General features: G+C 44.3%; 1 protein-coding gene across 1 annotated transcript; it reads left to right on the top strand.

Annotated features, from left to right (window-relative positions):
• Positions 1-5,616: 5,616 nt before the first annotated feature.
• Positions 5,617-17,957, top strand: LOC135828661 (peroxisomal acyl-coenzyme A oxidase 3-like; the record flags this gene model as incomplete). Its single annotated transcript, XM_065341086.1, is given in 10 exon segments — positions 5,617-5,739; positions 6,628-6,748; positions 6,966-7,088; positions 9,133-9,243; positions 10,515-10,600; positions 10,975-11,043; positions 11,905-12,043; positions 14,850-14,917; positions 15,583-15,669; positions 17,048-17,957. Coding segments are annotated over 10 exon segments (1,122 nt in total), but the record flags the coding sequence as incomplete, so codon positions are not given.
• Positions 17,958-18,451: the final 494 nt, after the last annotated feature.

Below are 18,451 nucleotides of genomic sequence, written 5' to 3'. Positions count from 1 at the left end.
GTAGTAGTAGTAGTAGTAGTAGTAGTAGTAGTAGTAGTAGTAGTAGTAGTAGTAGTAGTAGTAGTAGTAGTAGTAGTAGTAGTAGTAGTAGTAGTAGTAGTAGTAGTAGTAGTAGTAGTAGTAGTAGTAGTAGTAGTAGTAGTAGTAGTAGTAGTAGTAGTAGTAGTAGTAGTAGTAGTAGTAGTAGTAGTAGTAGTAGTAGTAGTAGTAGTAGTAGTAGTAGTAGTAGTAGTAGTAGTAGTAGTAGTAGTAGTAGTAGTAGTAGTAGTAGTAGTAGTAGTAGTAGTAGTAGTAGTAGTAGTAGTAGTAGTAGTAGTAGTAGTAGTAGTAGTAGTAGTAGTAGTAGTAGTAGTAGTAGTAGTAGTAGTAGTAGTAGTAGTAGTAGTAGTAGTAGTAGTAGTAGTAGTAGTAGTAGTAGTAGTAGTAGTAGTAGTAGTAGTAGTAGTAGTAGTAGTAGTAGTAGTAGTAGTAGTAGTAGTAGTAGTAGTAGTAGTAGTAGTAGTAGTAGTAGTAGTAGTAGTAGTAGTAGTAGTAGTAGTAGTAGTAGTAGTAGTAGTAGTAGTAGTAGTAGTAGTAGTAGTAGTAGTAGTAGTAGTAGTAGTAGTAGTAGTAGTAGTAGTAGTAGTAGTAGTAGTAGTAGTAGTAGTAGTAGTAGTAGTAGTAGTAGTAGTAGTAGTAGTAGTAGTAGTAGTAGTAGTAGTAGTAGTAGTAGTAGTAGTAGTAGTAGTAGTAGTAGTAGTAGTGTAGTAGTAGTAGTAGTAGTATAGTAGTAGTAGTAGTAGTAGTAGTAGTAGTAGTAGTAGTAGTAGTAGTAGTAGTAGTAGTAGTAGTAGTAGTAGTAGTAGTAGTAGTAGTAGTAGTAGTAGTAGTAGTAGTAGTAGTAGTAGTAGTAGTAGTAGTAGTAGTAGTAGTAGTAGTAGTAGTAGTAGTAGTAGTAGTAGTAGTAGTAGTAGTAGTAGTAGTAGTAGTAGTAGTAGTAGTAGTAGTAGTAGTAGTAGTAGTAGTAGTAGTAGTAGTAGTAGTAGTAGTAGTAGTAGTAGTAGTAGTAGTAGTAGTAGTAGTAGTAGTAGTAGTAGTAGTAGTAGTAGTAGTAGTAGTAGTAGTAGTAGTAGTAGTAGTAGTAGTAGTAGTAGTAGTAGTAGTAGTAGTAGTAGTAGTAGTAGTAGTAGTAGTAGTAGTAGTAGTAGTAGTAGTAGTAGTAGTAGTAGTAGTAGTAGTAGTAGTAGTAGTAGTAGTAGTAGTAGTAGTAGTAGTAGTAGTAGTAGTAGTAGTAGTAGTAGTAGTAGTAGTAGTAGTAGTAGTAGTAGTAGTAGTAGTAGTAGTAGTAGTAGTAGTAGTAGTAGTAGTAGTAGTAGTAGTAGTAGTAGTAGTAGTAGTAGTAGTAGTAGTAGTAGTAGTAGTAGTAGTAGTAGTAGTAGTAGTAGTAGTAGTAGTAGTAGTAGTAGTAGTAGTAGTAGTAGTAGTAGTAGTAGTAGTAGTAGTAGTAGTAGTAGTAGTAGTAGTAGTAGTAGTAGTAGTAGTAGTAGTAGTAGTAGTAGTAGTAGTAGTAGTAGTAGTAGTAGTAGTAGTAGTAGTAGTAGTAGTAGTAGTAGTAGTAGTAGTAGTAGTAGTAGTAGTAGTAGTAGTAGTAGTAGTAGTAGTAGTAGTAGTAGTAGTAGTAGTAGTAGTAGTAGTAGTAGTAGTAGTAGTAGTAGTAGTAGTAGTAGTAGTAGTAGTAGTAGTAGTAGTAGTAGTAGTAGTAGTAGTAGTAGTAGTAGTAGTAGTAGTAGTAGTAGTAGTAGTAGTAGTAGTAGTAGTAGTAGTAGTAGTAGTAGTAGTAGTAGTAGTAGTAGTAGTAGTAGTAGTAGTAGTAGTAGTAGTAGTAGTAGTAGTAGTAGTAGTAGTAGTAGTAGTAGTAGTAGTAGTAGTAGTAGTAGTAGTAGTAGTAGTAGTAGTAGTAGTAGTAGTAGTAGTAGTAGTAGTAGTAGTAGTAGTAGTAGTAGTAGTAGTAGTAGTAGTAGTAGTAGTAGTAGTAGTAGTAGTAGTAGTAGTAGTAGTAGTAGTAGTAGTAGTAGTAGTAGTAGTAGTAGTAGTAGTAGTAGTAGTAGTAGTAGTAGTAGTAGTAGTAGTAGTAGTAGTAGTAGTAGTAGTAGTAGTAGTAGTAGTAGTAGTAGTAGTAGTAGTAGTAGTAGTAGTAGTAGTAGTAGTAGTAGTAGTAGTAGTAGTAGTAGTAGTAGTAGTAGTAGTAGTAGTAGTAGTAGTAGTAGTAGTAGTAGTAGTAGTAGTAGTAGTAGTAGTAGTAGTAGTAGTAGTAGTAGTAGTAGTAGTAGTAGTAGTAGTAGTAGTAGTAGTAGTAGTAGTAGTAGTAGTAGTAGTAGTAGTAGTAGTAGTAGTAGTAGTAGTAGTAGTAGTAGTAGTAGTAGTAGTAGTAGTAGTAGTAGTAGTAGTAGTAGTAGTAGTAGTAGTAGTAGTAGTAGTAGTAGTAGTAGTAGTAGTAGTAGTAGTAGTAGTAGTAGTAGTAGTAGTAGTAGTAGTAGTAGTAGTAGTAGTAGTAGTAGTAGTAGTAGTAGTAGTAGTAGTAGTAGTAGTAGTAGTAGTAGTAGTAGTAGTAGTAGTAGTAGTAGTAGTAGTAGTAGTAGTAGTAGTAGTAGTAGTAGTAGTAGTAGTAGTAGTAGTAGTAGTAGTAGTAGTAGTAGTAGTAGTAGTAGTAGTAGTAGTAGTAGTAGTAGTAGTAGTAGTAGTAGTAGTAGTAGTAGTAGTAGTAGTAGTAGTAGTAGTAGTAGTAGTAGTAGTAGTAGTAGTAGTAGTAGTAGTAGTAGTAGTAGTAGTAGTAGTAGTAGTAGTAGTAGTAGTAGTAGTAGTAGTAGTAGTAGTAGTAGTAGTAGTAGTAGTAGTAGTAGTAGTAGTAGTAGTAGTAGTAGTAGTAGTAGTAGTAGTAGTAGTAGTAGTAGTAGTAGTAGTAGTAGTAGTAGTAGTAGTAGTAGTAGTAGTAGTAGTAGTAGTAGTAGTAGTAGTAGTAGTAGTAGTAGTAGTAGTAGTAGTAGTAGTAGTAGTAGTAGTAGTAGTAGTAGTAGTAGTAGTAGTAGTAGTAGTAGTAGTAGTAGTAGTAGTAGTAGTAGTAGTAGTAGTAGTAGTAGTAGTAGTAGTAGTAGTAGTAGTAGTAGTAGTAGTAGTAGTAGTAGTAGTAGTAGTAGTAGTAGTAGTAGTAGTAGTAGTAGTAGTAGTAGTAGTAGTAGTAGTAGTAGTAGTAGTAGTAGTAGTAGTAGTAGTAGTAGTAGTAGTAGTAGTAGTAGTAGTAGTAGTAGTAGTAGTAGTAGTAGTAGTAGTAGTAGTAGTAGTAGTAGTAGTAGTAGTAGTAGTAGTAGTAGTAGTAGTAGTAGTAGTAGTAGTAGTAGTAGTAGTAGTAGTAGTAGTAGTAGTAGTAGTAGTAGTAGTAGTAGTAGTAGTAGTAGTAGTAGTAGTAGTAGTAGTAGTAGTAGTAGTAGTAGTAGTAGTAGTAGTAGTAGTAGTAGTAGTGTAGTAGTAGTAGTAGTAGTAGTAGTAGTAGTAGTAGTAGTAGTAGTAGTAGTAGTAGTAGTAGTAGTAGTAGTAGTAGTAGTAGTAGTAGTAGTAGTAGTAGTAGTAGTAGTAGTAGTAGTAGTAGTAGTAGTAGTAGTAGTAGTAGTAGTAGTAGTAGTAGTAGTAGTAGTAGTAGTAGTAGTAGTAGTAGTAGTAGTAGTAGTAGTAGTAGTAGTAGTAGTAGTAGTAGTAGTAGTAGTAGTAGTAGTAGTAGTAGTAGTAGTAGTAGTAGTAGTAGTAGTAGTAGTAGTAGTAGTAGTAGTAGTAGTAGTAGTAGTAGTAGTAGTAGTAGTAGTAGTAGTAGTAGTAGTAGTAGTAGTAGTAGTAGTAGTAGTAGTAGTAGTAGTAGTAGTAGTAGTAGTAGTAGTAGTAGTAGTAGTAGTAGTAGTAGTAGTAGTAGTAGTAGTAGTAGTAGTAGTAGTAGTAGTAGTAGTAGTAGTAGTAGTAGTAGTAGTAGTAGTAGTAGTAGTAGTAGTAGTAGTAGTAGTAGTAGTAGTAGTAGTAGTAGTAGTAGTAGTAGTAGTAGTAGTAGTAGTAGTAGTAGTAGTAGTAGTAGTAGTAGTAGTAGTAGTAGTAGTAGTAGTAGTAGTAGTAGTAGTAGTAGTAGTAGTAGTAGTAGTAGTAGTAGTAGTAGTAGTAGTAGTAGTAGTAGTAGTAGTAGTAGTAGTAGTAGTAGTAGTAGTAGTAGTAGTAGTTTGTTTTCGCCACCAGTGGACAGTGTGCTCCCGAATGTGGCATCTTCCTCAAGACCCTCGCAACACAATTGCACCATAAGAACTCGGACATACCGTATCGTCTCATCATCAGCCACTTGCGCTCGAGAATCAGTCTATCTCTGATGCGGTGGCAGATTACTTGCTTCCGGGGGTCACGTGCATCATACCTACGCAGTGGATCCGGCATTGGCCGACATTGCTTTGTAACGGAGTGCCGTACATTGGCTCATATGCCGCGCTGACGGGCATCAATGGACTTGCCATAATATTGTCATTGGTTTCATTCTGTCTCAGAGTGTTCTGTTGTATTTGTTTTCGTTTTAAAAGCGTTTGAGCGGTTGGGTGAATGGAAACGTCACCGTACTGGTAGTAGCGATGCTTGGATGGTGTTTGCGGGTTTGCTCTTTGTTTTTGTATTCCCTAGTTGGCTTGATTCTTTTATTTTATTTTATTTTCTGATTGGATTTTCCTATTTATTTGATTTGATTTTTCTTGAATGGTTTTGTCACCATTGCTTTTCTTGCTTGCGCTTTTCAGTTTCTTCTTTCTGATACCCGGTTTGTTTTCAAATAAAGGCGAAGTTCAGTAGTAGTAGTAGTAGTAGTAGTAGTAGTAGTAGTAGTAGTAGTAGTAGTAGTAGTAGTAGTAGTAGTAGTAGTAGTAGTAGTAGTAGTAGTAGTGGCGGCGTGTTTGTGTGTTCATCCGAGTGACTTGATTTGATTCTTGCCTCTAGACATAAACTGTTCTAAGCACTCGCAGCCTCCATTGCAGCCTTTTTTTCTTTCCCTTTTTTCTTGGAACACAGCCCTACAAAGCGGCATGTGGAGACAAACACAAAACAAGCCTTTTACACATTACACATTAGGATACCTCCACGCAAACACTCGAAATACAGTTTCTTTCCTGCGTACGTCATCAACTTTTCACCAAATTTTCAGGCATGGCCCATCCTCAGGTGAAAAACAGAAAAAAACGACACATACCGCTAGTATTAGAGACTGCGCTAGTAATGGAGACCTGCGCTTATAATAGAGAATATACGGTATACAATACTGGCGGTTGCCGGAAGAACTTGGGGGTCAGCGTGACTTGATACGAATGACTGCACTGTCTGTGTGCCGCACTAGTTTTGTGTGTATATGCTGACAATGCAGTTTTCCGTGCTCGACAGCGTGCGTTCGTCACTTGGTGTCGTTCTCGGATGCGCCGATGTTGATCAATCGATGAAGAACGACGTCACCGAAATGTCTAAATAATGGTCCAGCTCCGACGTGCATGATGTTCTGGTGTACGGGTGTTTGTAAATTGGCTTGTTCGTCACTTTTCTGCTGCTATTGTTCTTACTGTTGTTGTTCTGGTGCAGCAATGGCGATTGTTCCCACCGCTGGCAGGATCCATTGTCCTTAACCACTTCAGTACTGCACTGTTCAGGCAGTTAGTCCGCCTGCGTATGGCAATGATGACTGGTGACAAAAGTGAGGAGATTGTAAGTCGCGGAGTCGAATGCCGTGTTTGCTACGATGTGTGTTGATGCCGTTTGTTCGCGTTTTGATTATCGTGAGTGGTGTGTTTGTGCATGTGTGTGTGTGTGGGCACGTGAGCATGCATGCATGTGTTGGGTGGGGGGGGGGGGGGGGGGGGTGAATTGTGCACATACACATGTACATGTACCGTGTACTGTATGCGTATGTAATCCCGCGCATCACCGGGAAAGGGCCAAGCTAGGCGCTAACTTGCTAACCCGTCACCAAATGAGCAAGGTGAATAGTCTGTTTGTCCACTCCCAAGAACCATTTTGTTCCTGTAGAGTGGCTTCCCCTCTATCACATAGCCATACGGGACAGCCATGTTGGTTCCAACTCCACTCAACCCCTGGATCCATGGGTCACATCATGTCGGCCATGTTGGTTCCACTGTCCACATGCCATGATCACTTTTTGCACAAATTTAGTCAAATGACTACCGGTATTAAAGATGTAAAACCACCCTATATCCACCTTTAATACTGTATAGCAGGAAATTTTCGGACGGAATTTATTTTCGTATGGTTTCGTACACGGCCTCTTTTGTACTAAAATTAATTCCGTACTAAAATTTGTTCATGTGAAATTATGTACACTATACATGCGCACTGCATGCGAACACGTGTATTTAGCATGTAGCACTGTACGAAAATAACATCCGTAAGAAGTTCGGCTTTGTCCGAAAATTTCCTGCTATTATCTCACAGCTCTTACACGGCTACGTGTGCACGTCATGAGCTTGTGCCCTGTAGCCTATTGCTGGAGGCTAGTTTCGTCTCGGTGCTACTAGTACTTGTCCTAATGCTGCTTTTTCTTTCTTGTGTGTGTGGGTGTGGGTGTGTGTTTCTCAGTCGGAGCTTGGCCGTGAGATTCACGCACTGTCATCGGCGTCCAAGCCACTGTCTTCGTGGACGGCTCGTGACGCCATCCAGGAGTGCCGTGAGGCGTGCGGTGGTCACGGCTACTTGGCTGGTGAGTGAGATGAGCCCGTGTGTGTGTGTCCGTACGTGTGTGTGCGGGTGACGGTGTCCTTGTTCCATGAGATAGTAATCTCTCTCTCTCTCCTCTCTCTCTCACTCTCTCTCTCTCTCTCTCTCTCTCTCTCGTTTTTGGTGCGTCTTGACTCTTGAGTCTCCCCTTTCTGAACAACCCAATCGTCTGTTTCTCGTCTCTTCCCGCTGTCCTTCAGTGAATCGTATCGGAGCACTGCGTGACGACAACGACCCTAACTGTACGTACGAGGGCGACAACAACGTCCTGCTGCAGCAGACCAGCAACTACCTGCTGGGAATGTACGACGAAATCAGAGCGGGTAAGGCGCTTGGCAGTGTTCGCTGCTGTCCGCTGTTCTGCAGTCTGGTGTTCGCTGCTGTCCGCTGTTCTGCAGTCTGGTGTTCTGCTGTCCGCTGTTCTGCAGTCTGGTGTTCTGCTGTCCGCTGTTCTGCAGTCTGGTGTTCTGCTGTCCGCTGTTCTGCAGTCTGGTGTTCTGCTGTCCGCTGTTCTGCAGTCTGGTGTTCTGCTGTCCGCTGTTCTGCAGTCTGGTGTTCTGCTGTCCGCTGTTCTGCAGTCTGGTGTTCTGCTGTCCGCTGTTCTGCAGTCTGGTGTTCTGCTGTCCGCTGTTCTGCAGTCTGGTGTTCTGCTGTCCGCTGTTCTGCAGTCTGGTGTTCTGCTGTCCGCTGTTCTGCAGTCTGGTGTTCTGCTGTCCGCTGTTCTGCAGTCTGGTGTTCTGCTGTCCGCTGTTCTGCAGTCTGGTGTTCTGCTGTCCGCTGTTCTGCAGTCTGGTGTCAGTGTACTTGCCCTTATTGTCACTGCCAGGACTACACTGCTACTGGGGATGGTAACCCCGAAGAGTGTTCAACTCCAGTCACACACACACGCGCACCCACGCGCGCGCGCGCACACACATGCACCCACACATGCACACACACACACACACACACACACACACACACACACACACACATGCACACACGCACACACACACCGGTGTTCTAGCTCTAGAGGAGAGAATGAATAGCATACGAGTAGCGTTTCTTGAGTTGACGATGGATTTTTTCTCTCTCGTTAAAACGCTTAACTTTGTGACCCGCTAGATACTCAACTCCAACACTGTGTACTCTTGTCACCACTCATGTTTGCTCATATTGTTTGTCTGCACACTCATGTTGTTGTTGTTGTTGTTGTTGTTGTTGTTGTTGTTGTTGTTGTTGTTGTTGTTGTTGTTGTTGTTGTTGTTGTTGTTGTTGTTGTTGTTGTTGTTGTTTCAAATCTTTCAAATCTTTATTCTCACGATAGCCAGTGGCCAATAAGAGATAATAGTGTAAGAAAGGAGAAAGAGTGAGGAAGAATTGGGTGGGCAGGGCCTAGGGGTTAATGACTACTTAAGTGTACGGGCAGGGGTGGTCGCCACACGAGCATACAGAGTTGCGTACTTAAGTGTACGGGCAGGGGTGGTCGCTACACGAGCATACAGAGTTGTGCAACAGCAGGGATATCTCGGATTTGAAGGGAGTACGAGAAGGGATTTCGCGAAGCTGAGTGGGCAGGCAATTAAAGTAATGAAGGGCCTTGTACAGGGGAGAATGGAGACAGCGGTCAGTCCGCGGAGTTGGCAAGTGCCAAGTACGAGAGCGACGTAAATTATACGAAGGTTGCACGTTGCTAGCAGTATGCAGCGAGAGTATATGTGGTGGGGCATAATTGTGGCGCAGAGAATGCGCGAAGAGTATATGTTTAACTTTAAAGCGTGAAAATAATGTTGGCCATTTGATGCGATGCAAAAGGTGGGAGTGTTCTAAGTGTGTGTAAAGGGGAAGGTGGAGATATATTCTGGCGGCTTTCCGCTGGAGTCGTTCTAGCCTGTCAAGGGAAGTGTGGGACAACGGTGTGAGAGCATTGCTCGCATATGAGAATATAGGTAGTATGTATGTCTGATAGATGTGAGATAAAGAATCACTGGTGAGTGTAGACCTTAGTCTAAAAAGAATATTGAAAGACTTGAGTGATTTTTTGACTATGTATTCAACATGCTCCGTCCAACGGAGGTCATGCTGAAAGATTATTCCGAGGTGTTTGTGTTTTTGTGCTACGGTAAGCGGACTATTCCTGAGGGTTATCGTTGTTGTTGTTGTTGTTGTTGTTGTTGTTGTTGTTGTTGTTGTTGTTGTTGTTGCAAATCTTTATTCTCACGATAGTTGTTGTTGTTGTTGTTGTTGTTGTTGTTGTTGTTGTTGTTGTTGTTTGAATTGTTTGTTCGAATTCCCCCCCCCCCCCCCCCCCCCGAATTCCTACTCTTCTTTATTCTCGCGATTGTTGTTGTTGTTGTTGTTGTCTATCCCCCGTCACTGTGATGACAGGCCGTTCTGTGTCGTCGCCGGCACATTCCGTCGACTTCCTCAACAACATGTCGGCAATCGAGCGCACGCACTTTGCACCTCAGTCGGTGAACGACTGCCGGCGCGGTGATGGTAAGGCTCCCGTTGCAGACCGTACACTGTGCATGCCACATGTTGCGTACATTGCAGACCGTGCATGTCGCATGTTGCTGACACTACTGTGTAAAGTGGAGTTTTCGGTGTAACTTAAATTTTGGTAATCTCCGTAGAGAAACCATACCCCTAGATATAGATATGAGGGGAATGCTATCCATACACCTTCACAACACTACAAACGGTCTCTGGGCTACCCCAATCGCGGAAAGAGAAAGCAGGGGCGTCGCACACGGTACGGTCACTACGGTATTGACCGTACCACTATTTGCCCCAAGTACCCCGTGAATCAATAAAATGCACTGATTTGGGCTCTAAATTTCCAAAATTCTCGGCTCAGCCATTCCTCCACCACGAATAAATTGTACAGTAGGTATCGGTTATAGGGTGGGTGTTTGAAATACGACTTTCTATTCTTATTTCCGATATTTCTTACACACGATAAATCAAGTCTGGCATATCACATGCATGTGCGCAGAGGCAGGAAGATCATCGTACATGCAACATAGTACTTCTGTGCATGTGGTTGGTCATAGTCCCATAAGCTTACCATGTGGCTATGCAAAATGAGTTACATGATCACAACAGTTGAATCTGCAGCGCTACGGCGCAACGAGAGTCAGATCAGAACGGAATTGGACAGATGCTATTACTACAGGCGATATACACTTTGTACTAATCTGGCATGTTTCGCTACACAAGGTCCATTCTTAGGACCGATATATTCTACTATGGGATAAAATTGCTTGTAAGAATAAATGTGCACTTGAAATCCATGTTATGATTGTGAAAACATGAGAGTTCATTCTTGTAGGCAGTATATTCTTTTACACGACCACACTATAACCGATACGCACTGTACTTCAGATGGCTGACCGTACCACACTAAAATACCTTCCGACGCCCCTGTAAAGACATAATCATTCGAGTTGTCAGGCATGGCCCATCTTCCTGAACGATGTATGGATGTACAGTGGATGGTTACAGTGGAGTCTACGCATATTGAGAAGTGAAGGGAATACTGGTCACCGAATTCTTAGGTTGTACAGCTTTCCCTGATGAGCCCCCCCCCCCCCCCCCCCCCCGGGTGAAAATTTGGAATTTGGAAACAATTACTGTACGTGGTCGATGTAGCCAAGGACTGTTGGTTTGTTGCGGATTGGAGGTGAAGTAAAAGATGTACAGCTTTGGTGTAACATTTCCCGTGTTCATCCGTTACTGCCGTCACACTCCTGTGATGTGTTCTGCAGTGATCGTCAAGGCGTACGAATGGCTCGTCTGCTTCTTGCTCAAGGAGAGTCACGTCAAGATGACCGCGCAGCTGCGCAAGGGAAAGGTGAGCCAAGCTGGCGGAAGGGGTCGCTCAGACGTCGTGTCTCCCATTGTGCTCGCTCTACCCCTACCCCAGAGGGAGATCTTGATACTTCTGTGTCCTAAGAATGACAATCCATGTACAACTGTCATTTCTGTACACTTTTTGTGCTATGAGATACATCTCGCTGCAGGAAACACATGCGCACGCACTCCCAACGTACGAAAGAATAATGGCTGCGAGTGCAGGTTTCACAGAAGTGCTAGAATGAAAATGTTGTGATACTTTTTCTAATTTTCCACGGTACGTGCAGTCGCAGCTCAGGTGATCCTTGCCTTGCACGGCATATAAAGTGGAACTCAACATGAAATTTGCCAATGTACGTCTGTTTGTTGCAGAATGCCTTTGAAGCCCGCAACGACAGTCAGGCGTACTACTGCCGCTCTCTGGCGTTTGCGTACATTGAGGTAGGTGCGGCCTGCTTTGTCTCTTCACTCTGTGTGTGTGTGTGTGTGTGTGTATCACTGTGTGTGTATGTGTGTGTGTGTGTGTGTGTGTGTGTGTGTGTGTGTGTGTGTGTGTGTGTGTGTGTGTGTGTGTGTGTGTGTGTGTGTGTGTGTGCGTGTGTGTGTGTGTATCACTGTGTGTCACTGTGTGTGTATGTGCGTGTGTGCGTGTGTGTGTGTGTGTGTGTGTGTGTGTGACTTTTCTTTCATTCTCCTGGGTGGTTACCAACAGCCAGTGTATGCCGGAGTATGTGGTGTGGTGTGTGTGTAGAAAAAAAAAAGAAAAAAGAAAAAAAATGGAAAAATGAAAAAATAGGGATTCACTGGCCAGAAAAAGTCACTTCAAACAGCTGTGTGGTGGATACCAGGCTAAAAATAGTGGCGGTCAATTCATCAGCCTTGCAAGCTGTTGAATGGTGTAATCCCAGCACAAGTTGCTATGTCTAACATAGCTGTTCGCTATCATCGCTCCCGCGATGGGCATGTCTGAGGTCTGAGGTGTGTGTGTGTGTATCACTGTGTGTCACTGTGTGTCACTGTGTGTGTGTGTGTGTGTGTGCGTGTGTGTGTGTGGGTGTGGGTGTGGTACATGGGGGTGGGCTCTCTCTCTCTCTCTCACTCCTTAAACCTTTCTTCAGCTGGGAGGTTTGTATTCGGGATAGTATTGCCGGGGCTGACAGTGCACTGTTAGCCTGTGTACGTGTGAAACTCATTCGGAACTGGGTACGATTTTTTTCCAGCAGACTGCTCAGCTTCCTAGAACATCCTTTGGCAGCAGCTGTTTAGTGATGCTATTGTGTCTAACCGTGTTCTTGTCTGCAGTACGTGGCCATTAGCTGGTTTCATGAGCTGGCCTTCGTGGACCCCGAGACACCGGCAGAGTTTCGACCAGTGCTGCAGCTCTGCCATCTGCTGTACGGTTACTGGTGCATGCATAAGCACCTGGCCATCTTCTACCAAGGTAGGGACTGCTGCTGCTGTGCGTGTACTACTTATGTGTGTGCATGCGTGGGTGCGGGCATGTGCATGGGGGGGGGGGGGGGGGGTACGCATGCGTGGGTGCGGGCGTGTGTATGGGGGGGGGGGGGTACGCATGCGTGGGTGCGGGCGTGTGTATGGGGGGGGGGGGGGGGGTACGCATGCGTGGGTGCGGGCGTGTGTATGGGGGGGGGGGGGGGTACGCATGCGTGGGTGCGGGCGTGTGTATGGGGGGGGGGGGGGTGTGTATGTGTTTCTACTGTCCCTGTTTGTTTTTGTTTTCCGAAAATTCCGAAGTGTCCGCTTGTCATCCAGTTTTAGCCCTACAGTGCGTTTTTTTAAACAGACATTTGTCGATTTTGATTTTTTAGTTTGTTCTCATTCCAAATTTGAAATTTTTTCTTCACAGCTGCGTTTGTGTGGGTCTTGGATCGAAGAAAATTAAGTTTGGGAATCGGAATAATAATAATTGTCAAAGTTAGATATTCGGCCGGGTTTTGCCTGAAATCCGGTTTTAAATGGTTTTCAGTGGGTTTTGATTTTCAAACGAAAGTTTTAGCCAGGAAAGCTCATCACGTGCATGGTGTCCGCCAGAGTTCGAATCCAGTACAGTTCATCTTGATTCTTTTTTTCTCTTCTTTTTCGGTACAGCGCATGCATGTACATGTACATGACTGTGCAGTTGTGCACTGCTGTTTGCAGTTCTCCTATTTCAGTATTTGAAGGAAACCAGTAAGTCGTGGCTTTTCACGACTTACTGTGGCAAACTGTACTGAATAATTCAAATGCTGTATTGCAATTAGCTCAATAAATCAAAACATTCCAGCATGCATGTAGGAAACTTCCCTCGATCCCTGAAAGAATGCAGTGAAAATTCAAACACCACAACAAATCACAAGGGCAATTCACACAGCACCCATAAAGAGACTGAAAGGAAGCAATACATGAGCGGTTTTACAAACACACACACACACACACACACACACACACACAAACACACAATGCAAATAGGTCACAGTTGTGTCTGGTTCAACATCTGCGAATAGTAGAAGACCAGCGAGGGTCGAAACGGCCCCAATTATTCCGTGTTTTGTGTTGCACTTGTGACGACAGTATTACACAGTGAACAGATGTACTAGGACAGCCGACGACGTATATCATCGTTGGCGTCGGCCTCGTCGGTCTTCAGTCACGAACACATCGGCGCAGTTTTTCACGAATCCGTCCCGTCCACCAGTATGCAGAACAATAAAGCACTTGCCTTTACCTGATGGTGCTTCATTTGGTTGCTTGCCTATACACTCCTGTCACCACTGTCGGACCACCTCCTAGTAACTGTGTGACGCGCATTGACCCACGTCTCATCCAGGTACATGTATGTCTCACTGACACAGGTAGCGATGCCGCCATGACACAATCCCGTGCCGTTCCATCATGTGTGTGATACCTCTGGTCTTGCCACGCTGGAATCCCATGGAACGCAACATTTTCCAAGAGCTAGTTTTGCTCATGTCTGGAAAATCGTCGATGCTTTCTATGCAGCGAGCAGGAACTTTGTCCAGTGTTGGGTGCTCCTTCGCAGCATAGAATCCGTAAATAACTTCTTTACATACAGTCCAAAGCAAATCCGTCAGGGTTGAGTGGTTTTATGGCACGAGTCTCACATTGGGGTCACTCTCGTTACCTTCATCACTGGAGACAGACAAGACCAACGCAGCACGCTGATTTTCGCCGTCAGCATCCCTGGTACATCTGTTCATGGTGGAAATGCTGACGCCACACGCAACAGCAGCATGACGAATGGAATACTTGGGACCAATTCGATGCCCAGCCATTGTTCTCCTCGTCTTCGCAAAAATTGTAAACCGACACCACCATGTAGATTTTATCATGGCCCGTTCGCGCTTTGTTATATGTGGCATGTCGAGAGAAGAAGTTGCCACGAACGAAAAGACACTCGAGAAAAAGCAAAATAGGGCCACGGATCATGAGAGCAGTCAGCAACAAAATGATTCCTCCAGCCACGAGGAGCTCGAAGGACACTCTGAACGAAACGGCGAAATGCCACGAGTCACACCTGGTTTTCGAATTTCGCGCGCAGATTTTCGTGACGCAACTCGCATGACATTTTCTCAAAAGTGGCCTTGAGTACGTTCTCAAGGATTTCAGAGTCTATTATAAAAAAACGCACTGTAATCACCTGTTTAGAGAGCACAAGCATCTGCTTCTTAAAGCATTGGCCTGCATTTTTTTCATACAGGGATGTTCTGAACACCGTCAAAGCCGGGTGTTGATATTAGCTTTCGGGGCTCACGGTGGTTATGTGAAAACATGTACAGTGTTTCCCCGAATTTTAACTCGCACCTTTTTTTAATTACAGTAAAACCTGGTTTAAGCGTCCACCCCACGGTGCAAGCAAAAGCGGTCATTAAAGCCAGGTGGTCCTTAGAACCAGGTCCCACAGTGTCTGCGTAGAACTGTCGGTGCGTGGAAAGACGGTCGTCAAGAGCAGGTGGTCGCTAAACCCAGAGGTCGCTTACACCAGGTTTTACTGTAACGTCAAGAGCAAAGAAGGGGGTGCGACTTCGGGATCCCGCACACGACACTCAGTGACGTAACAGAAACCAAGATGTCCTCTGACGTATTTCAATCCTGGCATCACAAAACATGAGCCCTGAAAGTTAAATGGTTGGGCTGCGCTAGCACCAACAGGTGTTTTGTGTGTGTGTGTGTGTGTGTGTGTGTGTGTGTGTGTGTAACTGTGTATGTGTGTGTGTGTGTTTGTGTAGGAGGTTACTTTGTGGACAAGAATGCTGGCAAGGTGGTGAACGACATCATCATTCAGCTCTGCTCCGAGGTAAGCCTTGCAGGCCACCAGCCACACAGTACGAGGGGATTCTCTCCTATCGACAACACATTGTTTACTTTGTTGTGAGCACGTTAATGCTAGTGCTGATCCATGTGTTCTGCATCAGAGGAGGCAGATACTACACGTCGCCTAATTGACTGTCACCACCAGGACTCGAACCAGGGACCCTCGATTGTAGCTAGCGATGCTCTAACCACTGAGCTATGGTGTAGTCGTCATCCCAGTACTGTTCGTTTTGCAAAAACTATCGGTAACCCCGAACGGCCCGTTGCTGGCTTGATAAATGTTATGCCTCTCTCCCTGCTGGCCTTATTTTTTTATTCTTCTTTTAGTCCATATCGTGCAATTAGGCAAATTTACGTGTTTGTCCGTCGAGTGTCAATAAAACAAGCAATCAAACGAACAAACAAACAAGCAGGGGGCATGCAATATTCTTTGCATATAATTTACTGTATTATGTGTGTGTGTGTGTGTGTATGTGTGTGTGTGTGTGTGTGTGTGTGTGTATGTGTGTGTGTGTGTGTGTGTGTGTGTATGTGTGTGTATGTGTGTGTGTGTTTGTGTGTGTGTGTGTGTGTGTGTGTGTGTGTGTGTGCGTGTGTGTGTGTGTGTGTGTGTGTGCACGCATGTGAATCATCTATCGGTGTGCTTAGATGAAGAAAGACGCTGTGTCGCTAGCTGATGTCTTTGCTCCACCAGATCACATGCTTCGCTCACCCATCGGTCACAGTAGTGGACAGGTAGGTCTATGTGATCAGCTCTCTCTCTCTCTCTCTCTCTCTGTCTCTCTCTCTCTCTCTCTCTCTCTCTCTCTCTCTCTCTCTCTCTCTCTTTTTTTTTTTTCTCTCTCTCTCTCTATCTCTATCTATCTATCTCTATCTCTATCTCTCTCTCTCTCTCTCATAAGTGTGTGGTTCAGTGATACAGTTGTGTGGCTGCTTGTTTCAACTTCTGTCCATGAATGTGTTTTTAAAATAGCTGAACAGAGCTGTTGAGTTGAGAATCGAGGAAGGTGAAACTTGTGCACATGCTATGCCTATCGGCAATCAGTACCTGGCTGGTCTTGAGTCCACCTTTAAAGGGGAAGTTAAAGGGGAAGTTAAGGCAAAAATTTAAATTTCACCAGTTGTAGTCTTCGGGGTGCTGAGTCGAATGGTCTTGGTCCGAGGAGCTGAGACGCTCCCTTCCTACTTGAATCCCAATCGAACTCGCGCACTTCCACCGAAACTGGGTGACTGCGCCCTACTAGATGGGGATTTGTATGCAAAATGTCACTAAAAGCGTCATTTCGTTCTTATAAAAGCACGGATGACCACGATTGGCCCATATGTTGTAGTCTTTTGGACGCTGAGTCGACTGGTTTTGGTCCGAAAAGGCTGCGATGCAGCGTTCCTCCTTTATTCCCAATCGAACATGGTTGAACAAGTGGTCACGTGCTCCTGGGTGCCCAAATCACCTGGTCACCACGCCAACACGCGACAACTTTCACACCAAGGTTCAACTCAAGTGACAGGACTGCACCCAAAAAAGGTCAAACAGGCTAGTAAGTTGTACCCTGCAGGCACGGTGACCAGGTGACTGGTGTACGCAGGAGCACGTGACCGCTTGTTCAACCATGTTCGATTGGGAATAAAGGAGGAACGCTGCATCGCAGCCTTTTCGGACCAAAACCAATCGACTCAGCGTCCAAAAGACTACAACATATGGGCCAATCGCGGTCACCCGTGCTTTTATAAGAACGAAATGGCGCTTTTAGTGACATTTTGCATACAAATCCCCATCTAGTAGGGCGCAGTCACCCAGTTTCGGTGGAAGTGCGCGAGTTCGATTGGGATTCAAGTAGGAAGGGAGCGTCTCAGCTTCCTCGAACCACGACCATTCGACTCAGCACCCCGAAGACTACAACTGGTGAAATTTTAATTTTGCCTTAACTTCCCCTTTAATACTCCTCTTATCTCTTTAGTAGAAATATCTGGTTTGAATAGAAGCCTGACTTGAGTAGAAGCCTAGCACTGACATTGGCTGCTACAGACATATGCACGGCTTTACGGGGGTACTCATAACCTGTACGTTCTGTGCACTGTTGTGACGATGTGTTCTGCTCCTTGTTGTTGTCAGGCATACCGGGAACTCTACCAGGCGGTTATGACGTCGCCCGGTGCACTCACTCGGCCCGCCTGGTGGCCAGTGTTCTGCAGCGACAAGCCCCAGCATGCCTCCAGGTCGGAGTGGAGGGACGAGCTGCAGAAGCGCGAGGACGCACGCGAGGCCGCGAGCGACGCAGCCGCTGCTGCCGCTCCGTCTAAACTCTAGACCCGATGATGATGATGAGGGATTAGCAGATTGGCATATGTTTTGTTGTTGTTTTTCGCCCGATCATGGCATACCTGGTGTGCAGCTAGATGATAATTTGCTTCGTCAGGAGATGCGGAGTTTGGTGTACGGGTTTGTGGTGTGTGTTTAGGATTGTGCAATTTGACCTTGTTCCGACGTGTTCTATTCCCCTACGCTTGACTCTGCCTGAGGTTCATGTAATTAAGGGCGTGCAGTCTTGCACTGTATCTCTTGCTCTCTCTTTCTCTCTCTCTCTCTCTCTCTCTCTCTCTCTCTCTCTCTCTCTCTCTCTCTCCACCTCACACACTCTTAATCTCTATAATGAAGCGTGGTCTCTGCCAGAGGGTAGCATGACTGCATGCAGCAGAAGCCACAGTACCTGTAGCATGAGCTGAAAGTACATGGCAGCAACGCCACAAGAAGATATCCAGTATGTAGGTTTTTCCAGATTTAGTTACTCCTTTACCAAACCTTAGTACGTACATATGTACATGATACCGCGTTCAACCTTATCGAGGCGACTTACACGATCGTACCAAACGTTTATTTATTTCAAAATTGTCGCTTTACAATGATTTTTATGATTCTCTTATCATTGCTAGTACTAGTAGTGCTGGGAGGTGTAAGCCGCCAGCCGTTGGGAGGAAATAATGCAGAGGCTGCATATTGGATCCAATACAACATCACCAGTTCATTGCTTGTTTTCCGTGTGTTGTGTGCATGCATGCTAGTTGGAGTGGTCTTCTGGAAAGTTTTTTTAATTTCTGCTGTGCCGAGTGATACCCTGTTGCATACGAGATCAAACCTGGTGAGGCTGCAGTAAAAGAGAGAAAAAGCAAGTACAGTAAATAGCACAACAGGAAGAAAAGGAGCTAAAATGAATGTAATTTTACTACTGTCACCGAGGGTACACCAGTACTTCTGGGACACACCAAATACTTTCTTCCCAAATAGGGACATCTAGCTGGGTCGCCCCGGTACTGAGTACGTAACCCCAAGAGTATTCAACTTTGCATAATATAATGGGATCTGAATGCCTTCAATGCAATCATTGTCACGCGTTATGGGTCATTGTGTCATCATTGATCTGCTACGCGCACGGTTTCCTGATTCCAAATCCGCGTCCCTCGGAGACTTCAGGCACTTCCTTATTATATTGGCATTATTGCAGGTAAAAGTGTTGAGGTT

Source organism: Sycon ciliatum, chromosome 12, assembly GCF_964019385.1.
Source record: "Sycon ciliatum chromosome 12, ocSycCili1.1, whole genome shotgun sequence".
In the NCBI taxonomy this organism is placed as follows: Eukaryota; Metazoa; Porifera; class Calcarea; order Leucosolenida; family Sycettidae; genus Sycon; species Sycon ciliatum.
Note: the sequence above shows the minus strand (reverse complement) of the source record. Positions and strands in the feature narration are given on the sequence as shown.